Raw genomic sequence first — 23121 nt, 5'->3', positions numbered from 1 at the left:
GTGAGGATCATGGGTGTGTTGTGGTCTGAATGGGATGGATCAACAAATCAGGACAGGCAGGACAGAGAAAAGGAGTACTTTAGGACCTCCTTACAGAACATGTGGTTCAACTAGTGTCTTTATTTTCATTTCTTCCAATGACATTTCAATGCAAATGTGTAAATGATCCCCATGCAATGTCAATAGTCTAATAAATAGTGTTTAGATTTAGCTGATAATCCAAAATCAATTATATTATTATTAACTTGACCAGAAGTAAAAATAAGCAGCTGCAGTTTTGTATATTTGCATTTATTTCACCTTTATTTAACCAGGTAGGCTAGTTGAGAACACCTTTATTTAACCAGGTAGGCTAGTTGAGAACACCTTTATTTAACCAGGCAGGCCAGTTGAGAACAAGTTCTTATTTACAACTGCGACCTGGCCAAGATAAAGCAAAGCACTTCAACACACAGGTAAGATAAGGCAATAAATAGGCCATGGTGGCGAAGTAATTACAATATACCAATTAAACGCTGGAGTGATAGATGTGCAGAAGGTGAATGTGCAAGTAGAGATACTGGGGTGCAACGGAGCAAGATAAATAAATACAGTATGGGGATGAGGTAGTTGGATGGGCTATTTACAGATGGGCTATGTACAGGTCCAGTGATCTGTGAGCTGCTCTGACTGCTGGTGCTTAAAGCTAGTGAGGGAGTGTCTCCAGCTTCAGTGATTTTTGCAGTTTGTTCAAGTCATTGGCAGCAGAGAACTGGAAGGAAAGGCGGCCAAAGGAGGAATTGGCTTTGGGGGTGACCAGTGAGATATACCTGCTGGAGCGCGTGCTACGGTTTTGTGCTGCTATGGTGACCAGTGAGCTGAGATAAGATGGGGCTTTACCTATCAAAGATTTGTCGATGACCTGGAGCCAGTAGGTTTGGCGACGAGTATGAAGTAAGGGCCAGCCAACGAGTGTGTACAGGTTGCAGTGGTGGGTAGTATATGGGGCTTTGGTGACAAAACGGATGGCACTGTGATGGACTGCATCCAATTTGTTGAGTAGAGTGTTGGAGGCTATTTTGTAAACGACATCGCCGAAGTTGAGGATCGGTAGGATGATCAGTTTTAAGTACACTAGTTACATTATTCTCCACCTCTTACCCACCTCTGTTTTGATTGACACCTCTCCACTTCTCTCACAACAGCCCGAGCCATGGCTCAGCCGAAGAGTGCCCGCCCCTCAGTGCCCATCTCCAACGCCACCAAGCGCAGCTTTCAGGTTACCCCTGGCATCCCAGAGGCCTCGCTGTCTGTTTCTGCCCAGAGCAGCCCTGATGGCAGGTACTCCCTGTACCCTGCTGAAGGCTCTGACCCTCTGTAAGTTCATTTCTCTCTGTCCACCCACCCTTCTCATTTCATCAACCTGTTTATTTATCTCCTAGTTAGCTAGACAGGGATGAAGAGATTGAGTGTAGAGATCTAATGCTAGTGTTGATACTCAGTTCTCTCACCTCTTTGTTTCCAGCCCACCCCTTTCTACCTTTTGCTTTGTCCAACACTGTGTTTATCAATGTTAATGAATTGATGTTTCACAGTACATCCAGCCAAATAAATGGATAGCTTTGTAATACCACCACCATTTCAGAGACCATTGCTTATCATGTGCTGGTTGTTCAGAGGGATGGTCAAAGAGTAGCTGATTGGATTAAAGGGACAGTAGGTCAGATGGGCAAAGGTCATAATGTCAACTGACTGGTGGTGTGCCTGTAAGGTCTGTGGTTATGAAGAAAACACTTAGTTCGTACTTCTTATGATTCTTAAATGCAAGCAATAATATCTCCAGTGATTCCCTGTGAGATTACGAGACTGATAATGTAGAGAATGTGGGGTCAATCTGCTTTACTAAAGGTGTAAGAGGGGCTAATCCCTTATACTGTGTTGGTACTTAAGACCTTCTAAATGAATTAACATTTGCCAAGAAATAATATATTAAGACCTACTGAATGCATTCACACAGCCTGGATAAAATATATCCTGCAAAGATGGAATTGGAATTTGATCTGCTGCTTAGAGATATCCTGCAAAGATGGATCATGAATGTTGACTGCTACGGTACTGCTAAAAGATTATTGTGGACTTGGTCTGTAATCTAAGTGGTTTGTGCCATTTTGATTATTTCCAGTAACAAGGGAGGTCCTGGGGAAGCCTTCAGCCCCTCCCACCCACTCCTCCCCCTAAGGCAGAGACAGCAGCAGGGAGAGGACGGATCAGGTGAGGGCACTACACAACACCACAGTTATCATTTACTATAGAAGACTACTAAAAACTATCCATAGCTTTATACAAGTTACATTGAGCCCTTTCTGATGGCTGTGTAGTTTTTATAATAGTGGAATATTATTACAGCTCATATTTCAAGAGATTGCTTTTCTGGTCTGCATTGTAGGTAGCTGTGTGATCTATGTTGTCTGTGTATCTAGGCATCAGAAACCGCTCCAACTCCTTAGAGAACAAACATCCACGAGGCTCAGTGCAGGCCTGGTCTGACAGGAGACAGAGGTGTAGTATGAGAATCACACTGACCTCCCTTCTTGCTCTGAAATGTTCAATCAATGCATGTTTCAGAGATTTGAGTGACTAATTGGGGGATATTTCACAAAAATCTGTCATTTTGTAATTAAAACAAATCCTTTTCTTCTTGATGTCCAATGTTGTGCATCTCACCTCTTCCCCTCTTTTTCTAGGCCGACATCTACGCTCAACCCGTACACGTTTGGCATCTCAGCCACTGACAGCGATGCTGACATTGTGAGTCTGGCCCGCTCCATCAGTAAAGACAGTCTGGCCTCTAACATAGCCAACCTCACCCCCAAACACCAGGTTCTCACCCCCCAGGGCCACGCCCAGGTAGGCCGTGCCCCAGTCAGCCCCGCCCCCCGCCGGATCAACGGTCACGGCCTTCTGGGAAACGTCAATATGGAGGAGGCACTTGTGGCCATGAGGACAGACGCGTCAGCCTCTCTTCCCAGTCAGGGAGAGGCGACGCAGCAAACTGCTGGGGCCGAGCCCAAGGATTGTTCTTATTTAGAACCTCTGATGCCTGCTGTGTTGAAATCGGCGAAAGAGAAGTCTGTATACCTGAACAAGGAGGAGGAGAGCGGGGAGGTGGGTCGATCACGGGGAGGGGGTTCTATCCGGAGAGTAGAAGGGGGACCTGAACTTGTGGCATCGGCCAGGAGGAAAACCCCCACCACCCTAAACCGGACCTACACTCCCACCTCTAGTGAGGAGTTTGACTTGTCTACTGAGATCTCAATGGCTGGGCCACTCCAGGGACAGGGGGCCTTCAATCCCATGGACACAAGCAGTGTGGACCCCGACTCCAGAGTTCCAGCAGGTGGCTTCTACCTCCACTCTGACAGCGAAGACCAGAAGCCTTGGCAGGAGCCAGACCTGGACGAGGCTCATGATGAAGACCTTGATGAAGCCCTCACCACCAAGGACCCAACTAGGTCTAGGAAGACCTTTGACGAGGAGGAGGAGTCAGCCAAGCTTATGGAGGACCTGAAGGTGAAAGAAAAGAGGGACAAGGACAAAGGGGATGATTGTAGTAGCGGTCGCTCGAGCCCCTGTCTCAGCACCCACTCCCAGGCCAGCAGCCTAGCCAGCGGCAGCGTACGCATGACCAGCTTCGCTGAGCGCAAGGCCCAGCAGCGCTTTGGCAGCAGCCAGGACCTGCGAACCAGTGCCTCCAGCTCCCAAAGGACCACCCCGGATGGCTCTGAGTGCAGCGGGCCCCTGTCCCTGCCCACCTCCCGGAGGCTGAAGATGGACCAGAGCTCCTCCATGCCCCAGGGGGGGCGGGGAGATGGGGGGACCAACATGCTGGCTTCTGAGCTGGTTCAGCTCCACATGCAGCTAGAGGAGAAGAGGAAGGCCATTGAGCACCAGAAGAAGAAGATGGAGATGCTGTCAGCCAGGCAGAGACAGAAGCTGGGCAAGGCAGCCTTTCTGCACATTGTCAAGAAGGGCAAGAGCGACACCCTGCCCCACCCGCTCAAAACAAACTACTGCAAAGAAGAACTCAATGGGGACAAAGGGGGAAGCTCAAAAGACGACTCTTGCGTGGACGCTCTGAGAGGGGCCACAGAGACTGAGTCTGCCACCTCGCCGGTCCCAGATGCCTTAGAGACGGTGGACAAGAAGGGCAGCTGTAGTCCTGGTCTGCTGCTGGACGAAGAGCTGGACTTGGATGAGTGTAACCGCTCCATTGAGATGCTGAATGACGCCATCGGCAGCATCCAGCAGCAGATGATGCAGCTTTCCCTCCAGCAGGACCTGCTGATGAAACAGAACGTACAGTCCCCTCCCAGGGTCCCGTCTCCCTGCTCAGTCAATGAGAAGACCAGCGGATCTGAACCCAAGGCCCGACCTGCCGTCCACTTTGTGGATTTGGGCAGCGGCGCACCAACCACCGGCACCGCTCCATCCAGGAAACCCCCCAAGCTGAGTTCGGCCCGTGGCCCCAGGACCAAGATCTCAGAGCTGAAGCTGGCCAAAGAGCACGGCAGGCCGGGCCTGGCATCAAGCAGGGCTATCACCCCCCCCCACAGCCTGGAGACCCTGCCTCACCTGAGGCAGTTTCCTGGGGGCAGGTCCCCCAGGGCGGACCACCCCGACGTCAGCTCCAAAACCCCCTCCGCAGGTGGAGAGACAATCAGTGGACAGGACAAGCCTGGACGTCGTGCCACCTTCAGGCTCCACGACGAGGCTAACCTGCGCACAGCGGCCCATATCGAACCAGTGGGCGTCACCCCAGAAGTGTCCTTTGAGCCGTGCCTGTCCAGTACCCTGAGGGAGGGGGAGCTGAACTCCTCCGACGGCTCGGGAAAGGAGAACATACCCTTGGAGGAAGTGTCGAGGAGCAAAGCCCCCCTGATCGAGGTGGACCTGTCAGACCTGAAGGACCCAGAGGAGATGGAGGGAGACGGGGGGCAGGACAGCACCATGGATGGGGAGGAAGGGGAACAGAAGTCTGGCCTGGGATTCTTCTTCAAGGTACATCTGAAATGTTGTCTTTTCACATTGTGTGTGTGTGTGTGTGTATATATAGACAAGATGCACCAAATTCAATGACCGCAAACAGGACAGGGGAAGAAATTACATTTGTTTTTATAGTTGTACAAAATTGTCTTGGAAGGAATAGTATGAAATTCTCCATTACTGAAAAAAACGAAAGTTACTAGCCACTAATGTAGAAAAAGGGCAGGAGATGAGGGGAGGACACACAGCAGGCAATCATTCGGCATAAATTAAGTTGTATTACAATGAATTGAGAAAATTGATACCAGTATTGATCAAGTGTTACTTTTTATGCTGCAGGATGAACAGAAGGCAGAGGATGAACTGGCTAAGAAGAGAGCAGCTTTTCTCATAAGGCAGCAGAAGAAGGCTGAGGAGACCCGGCTACGAAAAATGCAGCTGGAGGCTGAGACTGAACAGAAACGGGAAGAGGCCAGGTAACCAACATTGCCTCTACAACCAAATCAAAACGGTCTGTTAGACAATACATACTGTTCAGGTAGGATAAGACCATGTCCAAGCACTACAGCAACACCACCACAACCCTCCCACAATAGTCACACGTTTGGAACATTAGTGTGTCTGTTCTATTTACCTTGAATATTGACTCATTGAAAACGCAGACAAGAGCAACGGCATTCCTCTTCTGCCCTGCGTTAGAGAATATTCTAACACAGGACCTTCTAAAGTGTGTTGACACTTGAGATGCATTTTAAATACATTATGACTCCGTCTATTCAAATGCAGCAGTTGTTGAGCCTATGGTCTGTCTCCCCCCAGGCGGAAGGCGGAGGAGGACCGGATGAGGAAGGAGGAGGAGAAGACCCGTAGGGAGCTCATCAAGGAGCAGTACCTGAGGAGGAAGCAGCAGGAGTTGATGGAGGAACAGGGCCTGGGCAGCCCCGCCAAACCCAAGACTGCTAAGACCAAGCCCAAGAAACTCAGTCACCAGACTCACAGACCCAAGTCTGCGTTCAGCAGAGAGGAGATCTCTAGCGACACCTTCTCCTCCAAGGGCTCTTCTTCCACACGTAAGAAACACCTTTCTAGTCCAGGGGTTTCTAACTGGGGTCCCAGAGGCACTTTTACTCCACTGCTGAACCAACAGATCTGATCCAGCTGAGCTGGAGGAAAAACCCTGCTGACACTGGTTCTCCTTCATCTAGGCCACATTTTATGACGATAGTAGCATAATGGGAAGAGGTTAGCTACATTAAGACAGCGTCTGTTTTGGTTCTCTGTAGTTGACAACCTGAGCAGTGTCCAGTCAGGCTCCAGTCTCTCCCTGGCCTCCGCTGCCACCGCCGAGGCAGACAGCGTCAACTCTGGAGTGCCAGGCTCCCAACGGTAAGTAACCCAAATGTGTGGGCGGTTGTGAGTTTCTTTTTATTTGTGTGTTTTCTCTGTGTGACATTTTAAAACCTCTTGTTTTCTCTGCTGTCCGTTGCCAGGGGTGAGTCTGTGGAGTCGTTCCCAGGCCTGAGTCGGAACGCCAGTCGGAACACTGACAGAGACTGGGACAACGGATCCACTGCGTCTTCCATCACCTCCATGGCAGAATACACTGGTCAGTACAAGTCACCACCTTTAGCATATCAAGCTATTACACGCCCCTATAATGTTCCCATTAAACCATTGCGCTGCTCACTTTCTCCTCGTGTCTCCGTGTATGTTAACATCTAATGTTAAGACCTGTCTTTCCACTGTCCTCAGGTCCCAAGCTGTTCAGGGAGCCCAGTTCCAAGTCCAACAAGCCAATAATCTTCAATGCCATCTCCCATTGCTGCCTCGCTGGCAAAGTCAACGAACCCCAGAAGAACACCCTTCTAGAGGTGAATTATCATCTTACTGTTAAATACAATTATAAATCAGGTGGTTCTAATGCTGATTGGTTAAAATCTCATTCCAGCTGGTGTGTATTCCACAAGTTGTACTGTTAAATGCTATTACCAAGCACTCCAGAACCAGTGGTAACCCCCCCCACCCCTCTATCTGACTCCCAGGAGCTGGAGAGAGTAGATGCACACCACCTGATGATCCTGTTCAGGGATGGGGGCTGCCAGTTCCGGGGGGTCTACTCCTACTTCCCAGACACGGAGGAGATCCTCAAGCTGACCGGCACGGGCCCCAAGAGCATTAGCAAGAAGATGATCGACAAGCTTTACAAGTACAGCTCGGACCGCAAGCAGTTCACTGTCATCCCCGCTAAGACCGTGTCGGTTAGCATAGACGCCATCACCATCCACAACCACCTGTGGCAGGCCAAGAGAACCACTGTGCCAAAGAAGAGCGGGAAATAATCTGGGGAGGCCCCTGGAACTCACCCTGGGGAACCCCTCCTAGGGTCCATTCCACCATGCTCTGCTGGATAGACTGCATTGACGTCCACAGCCAATGAAACTCCCCCTCTATCAAGGATGGCCAGACACGTGGCTCCTTCAGTTCACACTGTGGGGGCATGTATCAATGGATACATGTACTGGTGGCCTGCCAGTGACATTGTCATCTGTCGGGATCTCCATGTGTTCTGTTCAGGTTGTTCGTTGATGGATTCATTCGGTTCGGTTTTTCTAAAGACTAAGAGAAACGTGTCATTTTTTCATGTGGTGGATGTCTTTTTACTTGACGTATTTATTGTTTTGTCACTGAAATGGTTGAGCTCCGCTGCAGCAAAATACGCTATGCCTTCCCTCTCTTGTTTGAGTCCATTTGAGTGGGTGGGTGGTTCTCTCACACTATTACTCATTTAAACCCCCCACCCTCCTCTCTTGTTGGAAGGGGTAGGTGGTTCTCAATCTCTCCACTTCAAAATCTGACCTGAGATGACCAGCTTACTTTCTTTTAGGACTTCTAGGACCAGTGTTCTGCAACAAATCAATCTCCAGTATAACTAGCTACCAGACAAGCATTGCCAACTTTGCCTCTCCCGTTCTCTCTGTCCAATGTGCTGCTCTGAACTGTCTCCTGTTTGTTACTGGGCTCCCAGACCATCCACTGGCCTTCTACAAGCATCATACTGCTACTATCAACTGTCTATTTATTCAAACTCTTCTAAACTTGCGCAGTGCAGCCCGTCGTAGCACTGTCTATCTGGGATGTAGAATGGTGGCGATTGTTTTTAAACTACTCATCTAGTCTCCGTTAGGCCTTTAAAACGAGGGGGTAAAGACGTGCGGGGAACAATAGGCTTTGGCACTCTTCGAAATTCTCATGATGCTTATTTTGTACGTTTTTGTGTTATTTTTTTAATGGAAAACTGTAGTTGGTTATACGGTAATCGGCGCTGATGTGTTATCATCTTAACATTACATGAATCGGTATGGCGTACGTTAGCTAGCTAGAGCTAGTCATTTCTCTCCACTAGGCACTACTTCCTGTATAAAGGTGCACTCCACTCATCACGTTTCAAAGGCTTTTATCATGCAATGTACCACCTCCCTTCTACCACATGAGTGATCGGCTACCCACGTTGGGTGGGGTCATTCCATTTCAATTCAATCAGCTCAGGAAGTAAAATTACATTTTGTATTTTTGTTTACTTCCTGAATTGACGAAATTGACCCCAACCCTGCTAAGCCAACTTTTCTCCCCTCCCCCAGAGGGCTGCATGCTCTTGTTCTGAAGAGTGTGTGTTCTGCTGTAACCGGTTTGAATGACAGTATTTAATATATTCATAATGGGTCACTCTGTGGGACTGTGGTCTAGTTACTTTACCTACCGACCGACATTAAAGAACATTCCTAAAGGTGTCAACAAACACTGCCACCATTTTATTTTTTTCTCTCTGTCCAAGTGCTTATTATTAGATACCGTATGTTGGCCTCAAGAACAACTAAGTGTTGCACGTGCACTTTACTCACTGATTACAGAAAGTGGAATTCAACTTTAAAAGGGCATTCAAAATGTATTGCAGAAGGAAGATGGTATATTTTTCATAACTGAACTCCTGTGCACTCCAAACTGAGAAACCTTTCCTGAACTAAAACCAAACACTAAGATTTAAGAATGGGTGACCAGTCAACTAAAATAACATCCTTCCTTCACTAATACTGCCGTCTCCAAAAATATATAGAGTACTTGATTATAATTTTCTGCATTTGATTTATTTTTTTATAGATATTTTGTATGTTAGTGTTTTTGTCTACTAAAATATTATATTGTCATTAATCACTATTTGTGTGTGTACTTCCCATCCCTGTTCATTTGACTATTTCTTTGAGATCATACCATCTATTTATTTTTAAATGGAAGCACTGAAACTGAATAAATTTTTAAAGTTATTAAAACACATTTCAATCTTTTGTTCTCATTTGTCTTTTCACATTTTACTTTCTGTACACTTTTCAGCCTACATCACCAACAGTTTGTTAGTTCCGCACCAGTCAAGTTTGAACACCCCTACTCATTCCAGGGTTTTTCTTTATTTTTACTATTTTGTACATTGTTTCTACATCAAAAATATGAAATAACGCATGGAAGCAAAAAGTGTTAAACAAATCAAAATATATTTGAGAATATCCAAAGTAGCCACCCTTTTGTCTTGATGAGCTTTTCTCACACTTTGCATTCTCTCAACCAGCTTCATGAGGTAGTCACCTGGAATGCATTTCAGTTAACCGGTGTGCCTTGTTAATTTGTGGAATTTCTTTCCTTAATGCGTTTCAGACGATCAGTTGAGTTGTGACAAGGTAGGACCATCTTCTGTATAACACCCCTATTTGGAAAAAGACCAAGGCATGAAGGTCAGTCAATGCATAAAATTTCAAGGACTTTGAAAGTTTCTTCATTTAAAAAAAAAAATTTTAGTTAAAAAAGCGCTATGATGACTGTCTCAAATCAAAGTTTTTGTCACGTGCGCCGAACACAACAGTGAAATGCTTACTTATAGGCTCTCATGAGGACTGCCACAGGAAAGGAAGACCCAGCTCTTACCTCTGCTGCAGAGGATGAGTTCATTAGAGTTAACTGCACCTTAGATTGCAGCCCAAATAAAAGCTTTACAGAGTTCAAGTAACAAGAATTTGACTTGCCTAGTAAAAATTTTTTTAAAAAGACCTCAAAGACCTCAACTGTTCAGAGGAGACTGGGTGAATCAGGCCTTCATGCTCGATTTGCTGCAAAGAAACCACTAAAGGACACCAATAAGAAGAGACTTGCTTTGCCCAAAAAACACGAGCAATGGACATTAGACCGGTGGAAATCTGTCCTTTGGTCTGAGTCCAAATTTGAGATTTTCGGTTCCAACCGCCATGTCTTTCTGAGACGCAGAGTAGGTGAGTGGATGATCTCCGCATTTGTGGTTCCCACAGTGAAGTGTGGGGGTGCTTTGCTGGTAACACTCATTTATTTCTTTAGAATTCAAGGCACACTTAACCAGCATTCTGCAGCGATACGCCATCCCATCTGGTTTACACTTAGTGGGACAATCATTTGTTTTTCAACAGGACAATGACCCAAAACACACCACCAGGTTGTGTAAGGGCTATTTGAACAAGATAGAGAGTGATTGAGAGCTGCATTAGATGACCTGGCCTCCACAATCACCTGACCTCAACCCAATTTAGATGGTTTGGGATGAGTTAGACCGCAGAGTGAAGGAAAAGCAGCCAGCAAGTGCTCACCATATGTGGGGAATTCTTTAAGACTGTTGGAAAATAATTCCAAAATAATAAGCTGGTTGAGAGAATGCCAAGAGTGTGGCTACTTTGAAGAATATAAAATATATTTTGATTTGTTTAACATGTCTTTGGTTACTACATGTTTCCATATTTGTTATTTCATATTATTTTCTTCACTAATATTCTAAAGAAAAACCCTTGAATGAGTAGATGTGTCCAAACTTTTGACTGGTACTGTACATGTGTATGTTCTCGTCAGAGACACTTGCATATTCACAGTATAGTTTTGCATGCCTTGTTTTCACCCCACACCAGTTACCTAGGGATTATTGAAGGCACGCTTCACTTAAATGATTTAGGTGTTCCAAATTTGTTCCACGGGGGCTGGGCCAAAAAGACTGAATATAATTCATTTCAACCCAGATCACGTCACTATAAGGGAGTTGGTGGATGTGCTGCTATCCTCCAGGCCTCCCTAGTGTGAACTGTCTCTCCCTCCACCACTCAACTGGAACAATGGTGATCTCCCAGCCATGCCTCAATGGCATGCAGCACTCATAACCATGGTAAACTGTTGCAGTCATGCATACACCTACCATGGCAACAGGTAGTTCATTCTCTTGAAGTGGCTCTCTGAGTGTCATGTATTCACAGAACAGCACATACTGTCAAACACTCAGCTTTCTGTCCACATCTGTGGTAGAATTACTCCTCAGTTCTGTGTAAATACTACATGTTCTAGTAGGACATAGGAGTCTGTCATGCAAGGCTACATTCTGAGGTGGATCATCGTGAATAGTGAGTATTCTACCTATTTCTATTTACATAAGTATTCAGACCCTTTGCGATGAGACTCGAAATTTAGCTCAGGTGCATCCTGTTTGCATTGATCATCCTTGAGATGTTTCTCCAACTTGATTGGTTTCCACCTGTGGTAAATACAATTGTTTGGACATGATTTGGAAAGGCACACACCTGTCTATATAAGTTCTCACAGTTGACAGTGCATGTCCGAGCAAAAACCAAGCAATGAGGTCATTGGAACTACGAAGACTCTTCCTAGAGCTGACACCCCGGCCAAACTGAGCAATCGGTGGAGAAGGGCCTTGGAGAAACTACAAACTCCCTAAAAACAGGTGTGCCAAGCTTGAAGCGCCATACTCAAGAAGACTCAAGGCTGTAATCTCTGCCAAAGGTGCTTCAACAAAGTACAGAGTAACGGGTCTGAATACTTATGTAAATGTGACATCAGTTTTTTATTCATAATACATTTCTAAAAACCTGTATTCACACATTTGACTTTTTCCTCATTTTACTAGGTTACAGCCTTATTGTAAAATTGATAAAATGTATTATTTTTGATCATCAATCTACACACAATCCTCCCATTCTTCTCTGCAGATCCTCTCAAGCTCTGTCCAGTTGGATGGGGAGCGCCGCTGCACAGTTCTTTTCAGGTCTCTCCAGAGATGTTCGATCGGATTCAAGTTCGGGCTCTGGCTGGGCCACTCAAGGACATTCAGAGACTTGTCCCAAAGCCACTCCTGCGCTGTCTTGGCTGTGTGCTTAGGGTTCTTGTCCTGTGGGAAGGTGAACCTTCACCCCAGTCTGAGGTCCTGAATGCTCAGGAGCAGGTTTTCATCAAGGATCTCTCTGTACTTTGCTTCGGTCATCTTTGCCTCGATCCTGACTAGTCTCCCAGTCCCTTCCTCTGAAAAACATCCCCACAGCATGATTCTGCCACCACCATGCTTCACCGTAGGGTCCTTTAGGTGCCTTTTTGGCAAACTTCAAGCGGGCTGTCATGTGCCTTTTACTGAGGAGTGGCTTCTGTCTGGCCACTCTACCATAAAGGCCTGATTAGTGGAGTGCTGCAGAGATGGTTCTCCCATCTCCACAGAGGAACTCTGGAGCTCTGTCAGAGCTGGGTTCTTGGTCACCTGCCTGACCAAGGCCCTTCTCCCCCAATTGCTTAGTTTGGCCAGGCGGCCAGCTGTAGGAAGAGTCTTGGTTGTTCCAAACTTCTTCCATTTAAGAATGATGGAGGTCACTGTGTTCTTGGGGACCATCGATGCTGAAGAAATGTTTTGGTGCCCTTCCCCAGATCTTTTCCATGACACAATCCTGTCTCTGAGCCCTATGGACAATTCCTTTGACCTCACGGCTTAGTTTTTTCTCTGACATGCACTGTCAACTGTGGGACCTTATATAGACAGGTGTGTGCCTTTCCAAGTCATGTCCAATCAATTGAATTGGACTCCAATTAAGTTGTAGACACATCTCAAGGATGATCAATGGAAAGGGTAGCAAAGGGTCTGAATACATATATAAATAAGTTTTATTTATTTTTACATATACATCTGCACAGGGTGGAGACCGATAGAGAGCTACACAGGGTGGAGAAATACACAGGGTGGAGGCTGATGGAGAACTACACAGGGTGGAGACTGGTGGAGAACTACACAGGGTGGAGAAATACACAGGGTGGAGGCTGATGGAGAACTACACAGGGTGGAGGCTGATGGAGAACTACACAGGGTGGAGGCTGATGGAGAACTACACAGGGTGGAGACTGGTGGAGAACTACACGGGGTGGAGACTGAGAACTACACAGGATGGAGACCTACACAGGGTGGAGACTGATGGAGAACTACACATGGTGGAGACTGGTGGAGAACTACATAGGGTGGAGAACTACACAGGGTGGAGACATAGAGAACTACACAGGATGGAGAACTACACAGGGTGGAGGCTGATGGAGAACTACACAGGGTGGAGACTGGTGGAGAACTACACAGAATGGAAACTGATAGAGAACTACACAGGGTGGAGACTGATGGAGAACTACATAGGGTGGAGACTGATTAGGAACTACACAGGGTGGAGACTGATAGAGAACTACACAGGATGGAGAACTACACAGGATGGATACTGGTGGAGAACTACACATGGTGTAGACTGATAGAGAACTACACAGAATGGAGACTGATGGAGAACTACATAGGGTGGAGACTGATTAGGAACTACACAGGGTGGAGACTGATTAGGAACTACACAGGGTGGAGACTGATGGAGAACTACACAGGATGGAGAACTACACAGAATGGAGACTGATGGAGAACTACACAGGGTGGAGACTGATGGAGAAAAGCTGTATGAATATATGAAGACGTCAGAGGTACAGCAGCAAAGAGCCAGGATGTAATGAGTCCAGGTGGGAATTAGAAACCTGACAGGAAAAGATGATCTTACTGATAAAGCGAGTCAGGAACATGAAAGTGATGATGGAAGGACTTATAATCTACAAAATGGCAGCCGAAATACAACCCAGGCTTCTGAGGATACAGAGATCATACCTTATCTGACTATTGCCCCTGACTCTGCCAAACCTAACCCTGACCACAACAAAGGTCAAAGAAAGCCATAGTGAGGGTCTCCCCCATCTTGGTTCGGTGGCAGGTCCACAATGCCACACAGAGGGGGCTGAGTCTCTTCACTGACCCCAACCCTGTCCAAGAGATCGAAGTCAAAGCAGAAAACCAATCACCTGATCCTGACCAAGAGGTCGAATGTGAAATGGACACTATCTCAGTTGATGTTTCTCTGGGGGGGGCAACACTACTGTCAGTGTTCTAGAATCTTCACCATCACCCATTGTTCTGGAATCTTCACCCCCAGAAGAGGACAGAGGTGAGACTGGTGAGGAGTTCAAGAGTAGACTCTGAAACAATCTCTCCAGATCATGATGTAGTCCAACTGGACTATGCTGAACCCTCAATTGAGTCAAATGTGTCCTTGTCAAGCTTGGTCAATGCTACTCACGTCCAGTGAGGTCCTTACCCAGACCCGGATTCTTCCTGCTCCAGAAAAGCCTGAAGAATTGGAGAACAAACCTCAAGAAACCCCACAGTTTTCTTCAGACAGAGTTCCCAGACAGAGTAGAGGCCAATCCAACCCAAAGGGGGTGCCAAAGAGTGGCAGCAGGGAGAGAAGAGAGTCTAGTGGTGATCCACCTAGTGGTGGTTCTCCCAGTGATGACCACCTGCTGCTGGAGAATGAATACACCTTTACTGACTTGCTGCAGGAGGTGGTTCAGAACCAGGTGGTTCAGAACCAGGGCCAATGGACCAGAGACAGGCGGTAAACGACACCAGCAAACAGAGGAAGGGACAGGACCGGCTGTGGCTTTAAGAATTTAAAAAATCAAATCAAATCAAATTTTATTTGTCACATACACATGGTTAGCAGATATTAATGCGAGTGTAGCGAAATGCTTGTGCTTCTAGTTCCGACAATGCAGTAATAACGAACAAGTAATCTAACTAACAATTCCAAAAAACTACTGTCTTATACACAGTGTAAGGGGATAAAGAATATGTACATAAGGATATATGAATGAGTGATGGTACAGAGCAGCATAGGCAAGATACAGTAGATGATATCGAGTACAGTATATACATATGAGATAAGTATGTAAACCAAGTGGCATAGTTAAAGTGGCTAGTGATACATGTATTACATAAGGATGCAGTCGATGATATAGAGTACAGTATCTACGTATGCATATGAGATGAATAATGTAGGGTAAGTAACATTATGTAAGGTAGCATTGTTTAAAGTGGCTAGTGATATATTTACATCATTTCCCATCAATTCCCATTATTAAAGTGGCTGGAGTAGAGTCAGTGTCATTGACAGTGTGTTGGCAGTAGCCACTCAATGTTAGTGGTGGCTGTATCGAAAAGCACTATGTAGTCTTTTTTTATATGATACTGGTGTGATCTTATTTTTTTACTTCTATTGGTTTATGTTTCATAACTGTGTACATTGTCAACATTAGAGTGAATCAATACTGAACATGTGTTACCCCAACCAACGCCACCACCCTGTTAATAATGATTAACAGCAATGCTATCTCAATGCTGTTTCTGAGTGATCATTTTTCTCTGTGATTCAAACAAACAACAGGAGTGTTTATCCATTTCAATGTTCCCTGCTGCATGTAGCATTTATTGTTTCATATTTTACATCATGGTAGAGAAGTACACAGACTTCATAATAAGAAATAGTAGAAAATGGACCTTTTCACAACGAATTAAGAACATGATAAAGTGAACAGAGGTTTTTGGAGAACATGCATGGTTCCATATAAAGATATCAAATTATATGCTTACAAAAAAGAAGCGGGGAATATTATCATCAGATTCATTTTCTAGGTGTGATACTTCACACAGGTCGGCAATCTAGCTGTAGGAAAACATATCTGGTTTGGCAAGCTTTATTTAAAAACATGCTTTTTGTGTTTGCATGCCCCTTTCTAAACTACAGTATAAACTTCAAAAACCACAAACAGATTTTCTATGGATTCTAATTATATGGTGACTGATGGGATTGTACACGCTCATTGTTTCCATGGTGATCAACTGTACTCTTCTTTAGTCCTCCAGATCTGTAAACTGCCTTTCTGTGGGGGCCTGGCTAGAATCAAACATATTCTATCTACACTTACAGTAAATCAATGGACAATGTGGGAATACTATACATCTCAAACACAGCAAGAAATATATATTAAACAACTTCAGTCCTGATATCAAAGTATCAATTGCCTTTCCTCCATCATAACAAACTTTCTCAACAACCTAATCGTATTCATGCAGTCAGGAAATGCATGTATTATGGTGTACTCTTTTTGTGTGTATTTGTATGCTGGTTTCACCCCCAAAAATTCCATCTAAATGGACAAAGTATATTGTGTCATTTACAATGACAATGAACCTTAAACTTAACTAAGTTGATATTGTGTTTATAACACCTCTCTCTGAATGTATGACTCATACTGTGCTGTGAATATTGTAGTCTGTTTTATTGTATAGTTTAAGTTTCGGGTTAAAGGGTCATGCTATAATGCTCTTAATGACCACAGAGCTTAGTGCAAAAGTATTTCAAGACCTTGTTATAATTTCTGTAAAAATGACCCAGATTTTTTTGGTAACGAAACAATGGAGATTAAAAGTGTTAGACTATTTACAATGATAAAACCACACATATTAGTCCAACAGTATTGAAAAAAATAGAATAAAACATAAATACATCTCCTAACCCTTAAATAATGATTCAATATCTAAAGCACACACAATACTACATTTACTGTACAAGTGATTCCTGTATAAGTGAAAGGACATATTGGAATCCAGCTTGCAACACTACTCCAAGCCCATGTACTGGCCATACTAACAGACTTCAAGTGATAGTTAACTCCAACTCATCTTTACAGTGGATTTCTTTTGACATCTGAAAACATATAACAAACTTTAATTTTGTAGTGAATGTTCACTTTTACTGTGCCTGTCTCTTAATGTGCAAAACAACAGGTTTTCCACGGTAAACTGCTTTGAAAATCAGGATCATTGTACTGTAATGTACAATAATTCATAAAATCCTGTCAGAAATAAGGAATGGTTGTACATTAGCTTAACTAGAACACTGACAGATATAAAATAAATATCCAGATACCATATGGCACAAATAGAGCGACATATTGTAGTGGCATGGAAGAATTTATATAGGTTCTTCAATTCCTTTACTATTCTAGACTTTTAATAAGAAATGTCATGTTATAAAATAAAATGGGGAAACATCCAGCATGAGCAGTAAAAGGGTCCCTATATAAGATACGTTTTCTACATTGAAAATAGGAAATTAAAAAACGAAAATCAATGTAATTTAAAAAGTGCTAATGTACTATCATGATTGATTTGTAAGAATACTGCCTTAACATTGTGATAAGGAATAACAATTTCTGTACCAAACTCCGTACATGACTTGCTATCGTAACTGATAACTACACAGTCCCCCCACACACACCAGGTGTGCTTGGTCGAGCTCACCAGCATAACATACAGGCAAAGTTTGCTCTTGTGACACCTTTCCATTGGTCCTAAAGTGCGAGCTCCATCCACCAAGCATGTGAACGAGCTAAATCAAACTAACCTCTAAATATTAAGAGCGTCACAGGACCTCTGACATCATCATCTCTTCTGGTTGCTTACTTGTCCGGAAGGGGGCGTGCTTCCGGTCCGTCTCTCTCTCCCTCCAGTGACTGGTGCACTCTTTCTGTTTTATCTGTTGCAAAGAGGGCCTGTCTGATGCTCTCCAAGAGGGCCTGTCTGATGCTCTCCAAGAGGGCCGCGTCTGTCTGATGCTCTCCAAGAGGGCCTGTCTGAGGCTCTCCAAGAGGGCCTGTCTGAGGCTCTCCAAGAGGTGAAGTAGTTAATTAATGATGAGGCAGTCTTTATGCATCCTTCCATAGCAGCTGTGTGTGTGTGTGTGTGTGTGTGTGTGTGTGTGTGTGTGTGTGTGTGTGTGTGTGTGTGTGTGTGTGTGTGTGTGTGTGTGTGTGTGTGTGTGTGTGTGTGTGTGTGTGTGTGTGTGTGTGTGTGTGTGCCGGGGTTGGCAATCGGGGTGAGGTGAGGGGGTTTCAGAGGTGGGTCTCGTCCCTGGTCTCAGTGCCAAAGTCTTGCCTCATCCGGCCACCACTGCTGCTCTGCCCTTGGGCTGGATCCTCCGGCACGTTAGGGCCCGCCAGAGGGTCAGACCGGATAATGTACCTGGAGAGAGACGGGGGCAAAACCAACTCTATTGGGTCACATCCACATTTTTATAGAACACACTACTAGAGAACTGTACTGTCCAAAATAGACTGCTGTGCCCAATCGGGAACAATATTGTATACCATACCCAAGGTTGTGTACAGTCGACACAGCTTGGTACAGTACATACTGAAAAGAGAAGAAGAGGCCACTGATCCCACCTCTCTTGTCGGTACTTACACAATGTCATTGAGCTCCAGCATGGTGTCTGGAGGGGGGTTGATGAGAACGTAGGAAAGAGTGTTCTGGTGGTCGTTCATCTCATCTGCAACAGAACAGGGGCAGGTCTTCACAGATGGTCTGGTTTTACTAGTCAACATCAGCCCAATAATGCTCTGTTTAGCAACTGAAACTATAGGATTCCCTGACTCCTTGATCTTCAGTAAGGGTGTAGACTGGTATAAAAATTAATATGCATATAAAGCAAGTCTACAGTATATATCTTGTTTGCTACGAGTTCTGTGTTCATTTTCTTAATGTCCATTCAAATATAATCAATGGTGTATAACTGTGTACCCCTTGATATAGCATCCCCTGACGTCCTGTGCTTGTCTTGAAGTAGGATCAAGTTGCCCCTAGTCACTGATCTAAGGTCAGAGCTGTGTGTGTTTTACCTGCTTGTGTGTAAGAGTGAGAAGCTGTGTACCTGGGACAGAATGGGGCTCAAGCTTGGGGGTTGGGGGGTAAAGTGCATCTGCTTCTCCAAACCCACCTGTGTTTGCCCCTTATAATGCCAGGCGGAGTGGGCAGGAGAGAGAGAAGGTCTAACCGTTACTGACAGGGCATGGCTGGTACAGGGTAGGCCCATGCTGCCACAAGGCAAGTGTATCTCTCCATGCGCGGTTTAAGAAAGACATGCAGACACTGTCCGACTGTATAGATTCACCTTCTGCACATTCTAGACGACTGCCTGGTCACTCACGTCAACACGTCACCATGGTTGCCATGCCAATGACACTCAGCCCCCCATATAGAAATGTTGACAGACCCACAAACACAAATAGGACATGCTCTGGCATCCGGCAGGACAGGCTCAACCAATCGAAGTGAGGCTCAACCAAACGAGGTGAGGCTCAACCAATCGAAGTGATTCTCAACCAAACAAGGTGAGGCTCAACCAATCGAAGTGAGGCTCAACCAATCGAAGTGAGGCTCAACCAAATGAGGTGAGGCTCAACCAATCGAAGTGATTCTCAACCAAACGAGGTGAGGCTCAACCAAACGAGGTGAGGCTCAAACAATCAAAGTGAGGCTCAACCAAACGAGGTGAGGCTCAACCAATCAAAGTGAGGTTCAACCAAACGAAGTAAGGCTCAACTAATCAAAGAGTGAAGCAAAATACATTGGTAGTGTGGGATTGGAAGGGGTCAAAATATAGCATCTAGGATCGTCTTGTAATGTAATTCAGAGGGACTAAAATGTGCTGAATATTACAAATGATTTGGTATTTAGGCTAATCAAATGCTAAATGGGATTCTCTGTTAACAACCACAGTTTATTTCTACACAATTCCCAGTGTAGCTTTGGTGTGTGGATAGCTATGAACTGTTGGCCTTCTGAACAACACAGGCATAATGCTTTCTGCTCCACTCTGTCCTGCCCTGTAATGTATCTAACCACTGTCCTGCCCTGCAGTAACTTGGTACTCCGTCTGGCCATCTCTCCTCATCCATCGCCAGTCAACAAGGCTTAGTTAACACAGGTAAAACTGATGGAGCCTACAACATATTTGACTACTGTACATCAGTTGTTCAACCTAAGTGTGAACTAGGCCTATGTCTCACACTTCAGTCCACACAATGCAGAGGACAGAGAGAAAGAAAGACTGTGTGTCTGCCACCCACCACTGCCATCACACAAAGTCATGCAGTAGTGATGTTTGATCATGAGTCTCCATCTAACCTGTTCTGGTCTCCTCTCCTAACGGCTGCTCTGAAATGCCCTGTAACTCTAAGACGGCCAACACTGTTAACCAACAGGCTACTGTAGTCTTGTTCAATAACACAGCATTCTTACTCTGTCACTCATAGGCTACTGTAGTCACTGGCGAACCAGACACCCCCACAGCCCCCGCAAGACAGGGGGCCACAAACTCTGGAGGGCCATGTGCCTGTCATTGAGGTTTATATATATATTTAGAAATTATTTTGACATTAACCCTTCAAAAAGTCATTCATAAACCTTTTTAATTTCCATATGTACTAGGAAGCTAAGTATTTGTTTCCTGGGCTTAAAGAATGTGACTGATCAAAGTGCCTCAGGCCTTGAAAAATGTATTATTGAACTGATTGAAAGTAAGGGGATATCGGTGAACAAATGTCGTTGTCAAATCTACGACGGTGACAGTGTAATGAGTGGAGCTTACTCAGGTGTTCAAGAGCTCATATCAGACCGAGAGCCTAATGATTCTTATGTAGATCTTTATGAGTTTTAGTTTAGAAAACAACCTTTCCGCAGAAGAGACAGTTACAGGGATGGTTAAACATAGCTTGATTGCCATAGCAACATCAGGGAAACTGGGCAGAAGGGAGTGGTGCTTCAAATAAGAAGTTCTGCAACATCTTTATTTGTGCCTCTCATTCTCCTTTATTGCCAGACTCCAAACATTACAGAAAGAGATGAACTGTATAGGAAGCTCTGGGGACAGGTCGTCTGGATACTGGACAGACAATAAATTGGCAGATGCAAACAGATTATCATCTTTAGCGGAGGACAACAGTTCTTGAGGGTTGGTACAAATAAATATATGTTTGTGATAGTGTTCATACCGGTGAACCAGCATTTAAGTTGTGTGCTTGCAATATCAACAGTCCCCTATCTCTGGCATATATTGGCATGCATCACTCAAGACTAAGTTAAAATTGTGTGCAGCGCAATGGACATATAATGCACAATGTCTCAGGAAAGACTGTCTGGGTTGGCAGTACTCACTATAGAAAACAGTCTGGCCCGCAATCTGGACCTACAGGCCGTGGTGAAAACATTTTCACACAAAAAAGGACTTCAGGAGACCAGGGGAGTCTGGAATTAATTTAATTTACCTTGAATATTGCAGCCCATTTGTTTAGGCTTTTAGACATACGAAAAATTCTAACATTAACTGTGGCTAAATTTACCCTCCAGCCAACAAATTTTTCCCTCATTGTTAGGCTAGATGATGTGTAATTTGTATTACAACTTTATAGTAAATTGCAGAAAAGTACTGTACACAGCTATAGATATTAGCCTACACTGCATAATGAAGCGATCCCTAGTGAGTTAGTGTTTTGAGGGTGGACTGACTGTATTATTTAGCATTAATAGACTGGTTTTATTCACAGCAACTTTCTATCCAAGCTGGGAGAGAGTGTGAGGATGGCTCACGTCATGCAGTCAGGTTCAGGTAGGCTATACAGGACAGTTGTATATTTAAAAAAATTATCAATTGGTAGCTGATTAGTATACAGTTGCATCAATGCATTTATTTGAATTTCAAACTTGAATTACATTTTTGCCGCGAGTCAGCAGTCTAACTGGCAGTTTTGCGACACTGTGTATAGCTTGAGGAAATGAGAAAATGAGAAAATTACGACCAGACAGTGTTACGGTTTTCTAGGTGTGAAGGAGAGTCGGACCAAAATGCAGCGTGTAGATTGCGATCCATGTTTAATGAACAACGTAAACACGAATTAACACAAACACTACAAAACAAAGAACGTAATGAACTAAACAGCCTATACTTGTGAAAACTAACAATGATAGGAACAAGGACACTAAGGACAATCACCCACGACAAACTCAAAGAATATGGCTGCCTAAATATGGTTCCCAATCAGAGACAACGATAAACACCTGCCTCTGATTGAGAACCACTCCAGACAGCCATAGACTTTGCTAGATAACCCCACTAGCTACAATCCCAATACATACACACCAAAACCCCAAGACAAAACACACCACAATACAAAAACCCCATGCCACACCCTGGCCTGACCCAATACATGAAGAAAAACACAAAATACTTAGACCAGGGTGTGACAGAACCCCCCCCTAAGGTGCGGAATCCCGAACGCACCTCAAAACAATAGGGAGGGTCCGGGTGGGCGTCTGTCCATGGTGGCGGCTCCGGCGCGGGACGTGGACCCCACTCAGTCAATGTCTTAGTCCCCTCTCCTCGCGTCCCTGGATAGTCCACCCTCGCCGCCGACCATGGCCTAGTAGTCCTCACCCAGAACCCCACTGGACTGAGGAGCAGATCGGGACTGAAGGACAGCTCGGGACTGAGGCAGCTCGGGACTGATCTCTTCCTGATCTGGAGGAGTCTGGTTGACTGGCAGATCTGGAAGAGTCTGGTTGACTGGCAGATCTGGAAGAGTCTGGTTGACTGGCAGATCTGGAAGAGTCTGGCTGACTGGCGGATCTGGAAGAGTCTGGCTGACTGGCGGATCTGGCTGACTGGCGGATCTGGAAGAGTCTGGCTGACTGGCGGATCTGGAAGAGTCTGGCTGACTGGCGGATCTGGAAGAGTCTGGCTGACTGGCGGATCTGGAAGAGTCTGGCTGACTGGCGGATCTGGAAGAGTCTGGCTGACTGGCGGATCCTGGCAGACTGAAAGATCTGGCTGCTCCACGCTGACTGGCGGCTCTGGCTGCTCCACGCTGACTGGCGGCTCTGGCTGCTCCATGTAGGCTGACAGCTCTGGCGGCTTCTTACAGACTGGCAGCTCTGGCGTCTCCTTGCAGACTGGCAGCTCCTTGCAGACTGGCAGCTCCGTGCAGACTGGCAGCTCCGTGCAGACTGGCAGCTCCGTGCAG

General features: G+C 45.3%; 2 protein-coding genes across 12 annotated transcripts in view; one reads left to right on the top strand and one right to left on the bottom strand.

The window, feature by feature from the left end:
• The window catches only part of LOC112262580 (calmodulin-regulated spectrin-associated protein 1-B), a 34689-nt gene extending 25323 nt beyond the window's left edge, over positions 1 to 9366 (top strand). For all 3 annotated transcript variants that reach the window (XM_042331370.1, XM_042331371.1, XM_042331372.1), the window contains 10 exons: positions 1185 to 1356; positions 2162 to 2250; positions 2460 to 2538; positions 2724 to 5037; positions 5362 to 5498; positions 5842 to 6092; positions 6306 to 6408; positions 6513 to 6628; positions 6775 to 6893; positions 7065 to 9366. In XM_042331370.1, coding sequence (XP_042187304.1) covers positions 1185 to 1356; positions 2162 to 2250; positions 2460 to 2538; positions 2724 to 5037; positions 5362 to 5498; positions 5842 to 6092; positions 6306 to 6408; positions 6513 to 6628; positions 6775 to 6893; positions 7065 to 7361 — 3677 coding nt within the window. In that variant the 3' untranslated portion in view covers positions 7362 to 9366. The remainder of the gene's footprint in view (positions 1 to 1184; positions 1357 to 2161; positions 2251 to 2459; positions 2539 to 2723; positions 5038 to 5361; positions 5499 to 5841; positions 6093 to 6305; positions 6409 to 6512; positions 6629 to 6774; positions 6894 to 7064) is intronic.
• A 5979-nt stretch (positions 9367 to 15345) lies between these two features.
• LOC112263911 (potassium channel subfamily T member 1-like) overlaps positions 15346 to 23121 on the bottom strand; it is a 155632-nt gene continuing 147856 nt past the window's right edge. For 5 of the 9 annotated variants that reach the window (XM_042331362.1, XM_042331366.1, XM_042331364.1 and 2 more), the window contains 2 exons: positions 18509 to 18593; positions 15346 to 18286 (listed from right to left, as the gene is read on the bottom strand). In XM_042331362.1, the coding sequence (XP_042187296.1) occupies positions 18157 to 18286; positions 18509 to 18593 (215 nt within the window). In that variant the 3' untranslated portion in view covers positions 15346 to 18156. The other 4 variants (XM_042331361.1, XM_042331363.1, XM_042331365.1 and 1 more) reach the window with 2 other exon arrangements.

Source organism: Oncorhynchus tshawytscha, linkage group LG12 (assembly GCF_018296145.1).
Source record: "Oncorhynchus tshawytscha isolate Ot180627B linkage group LG12, Otsh_v2.0, whole genome shotgun sequence".
NCBI classification, from domain to species: Eukaryota; Metazoa; Chordata; class Actinopteri; order Salmoniformes; family Salmonidae; genus Oncorhynchus; species Oncorhynchus tshawytscha.
The sequence above is the reverse complement of the archived record's forward strand: the minus strand, read 5'-3'. Positions and strand labels throughout refer to the sequence as shown.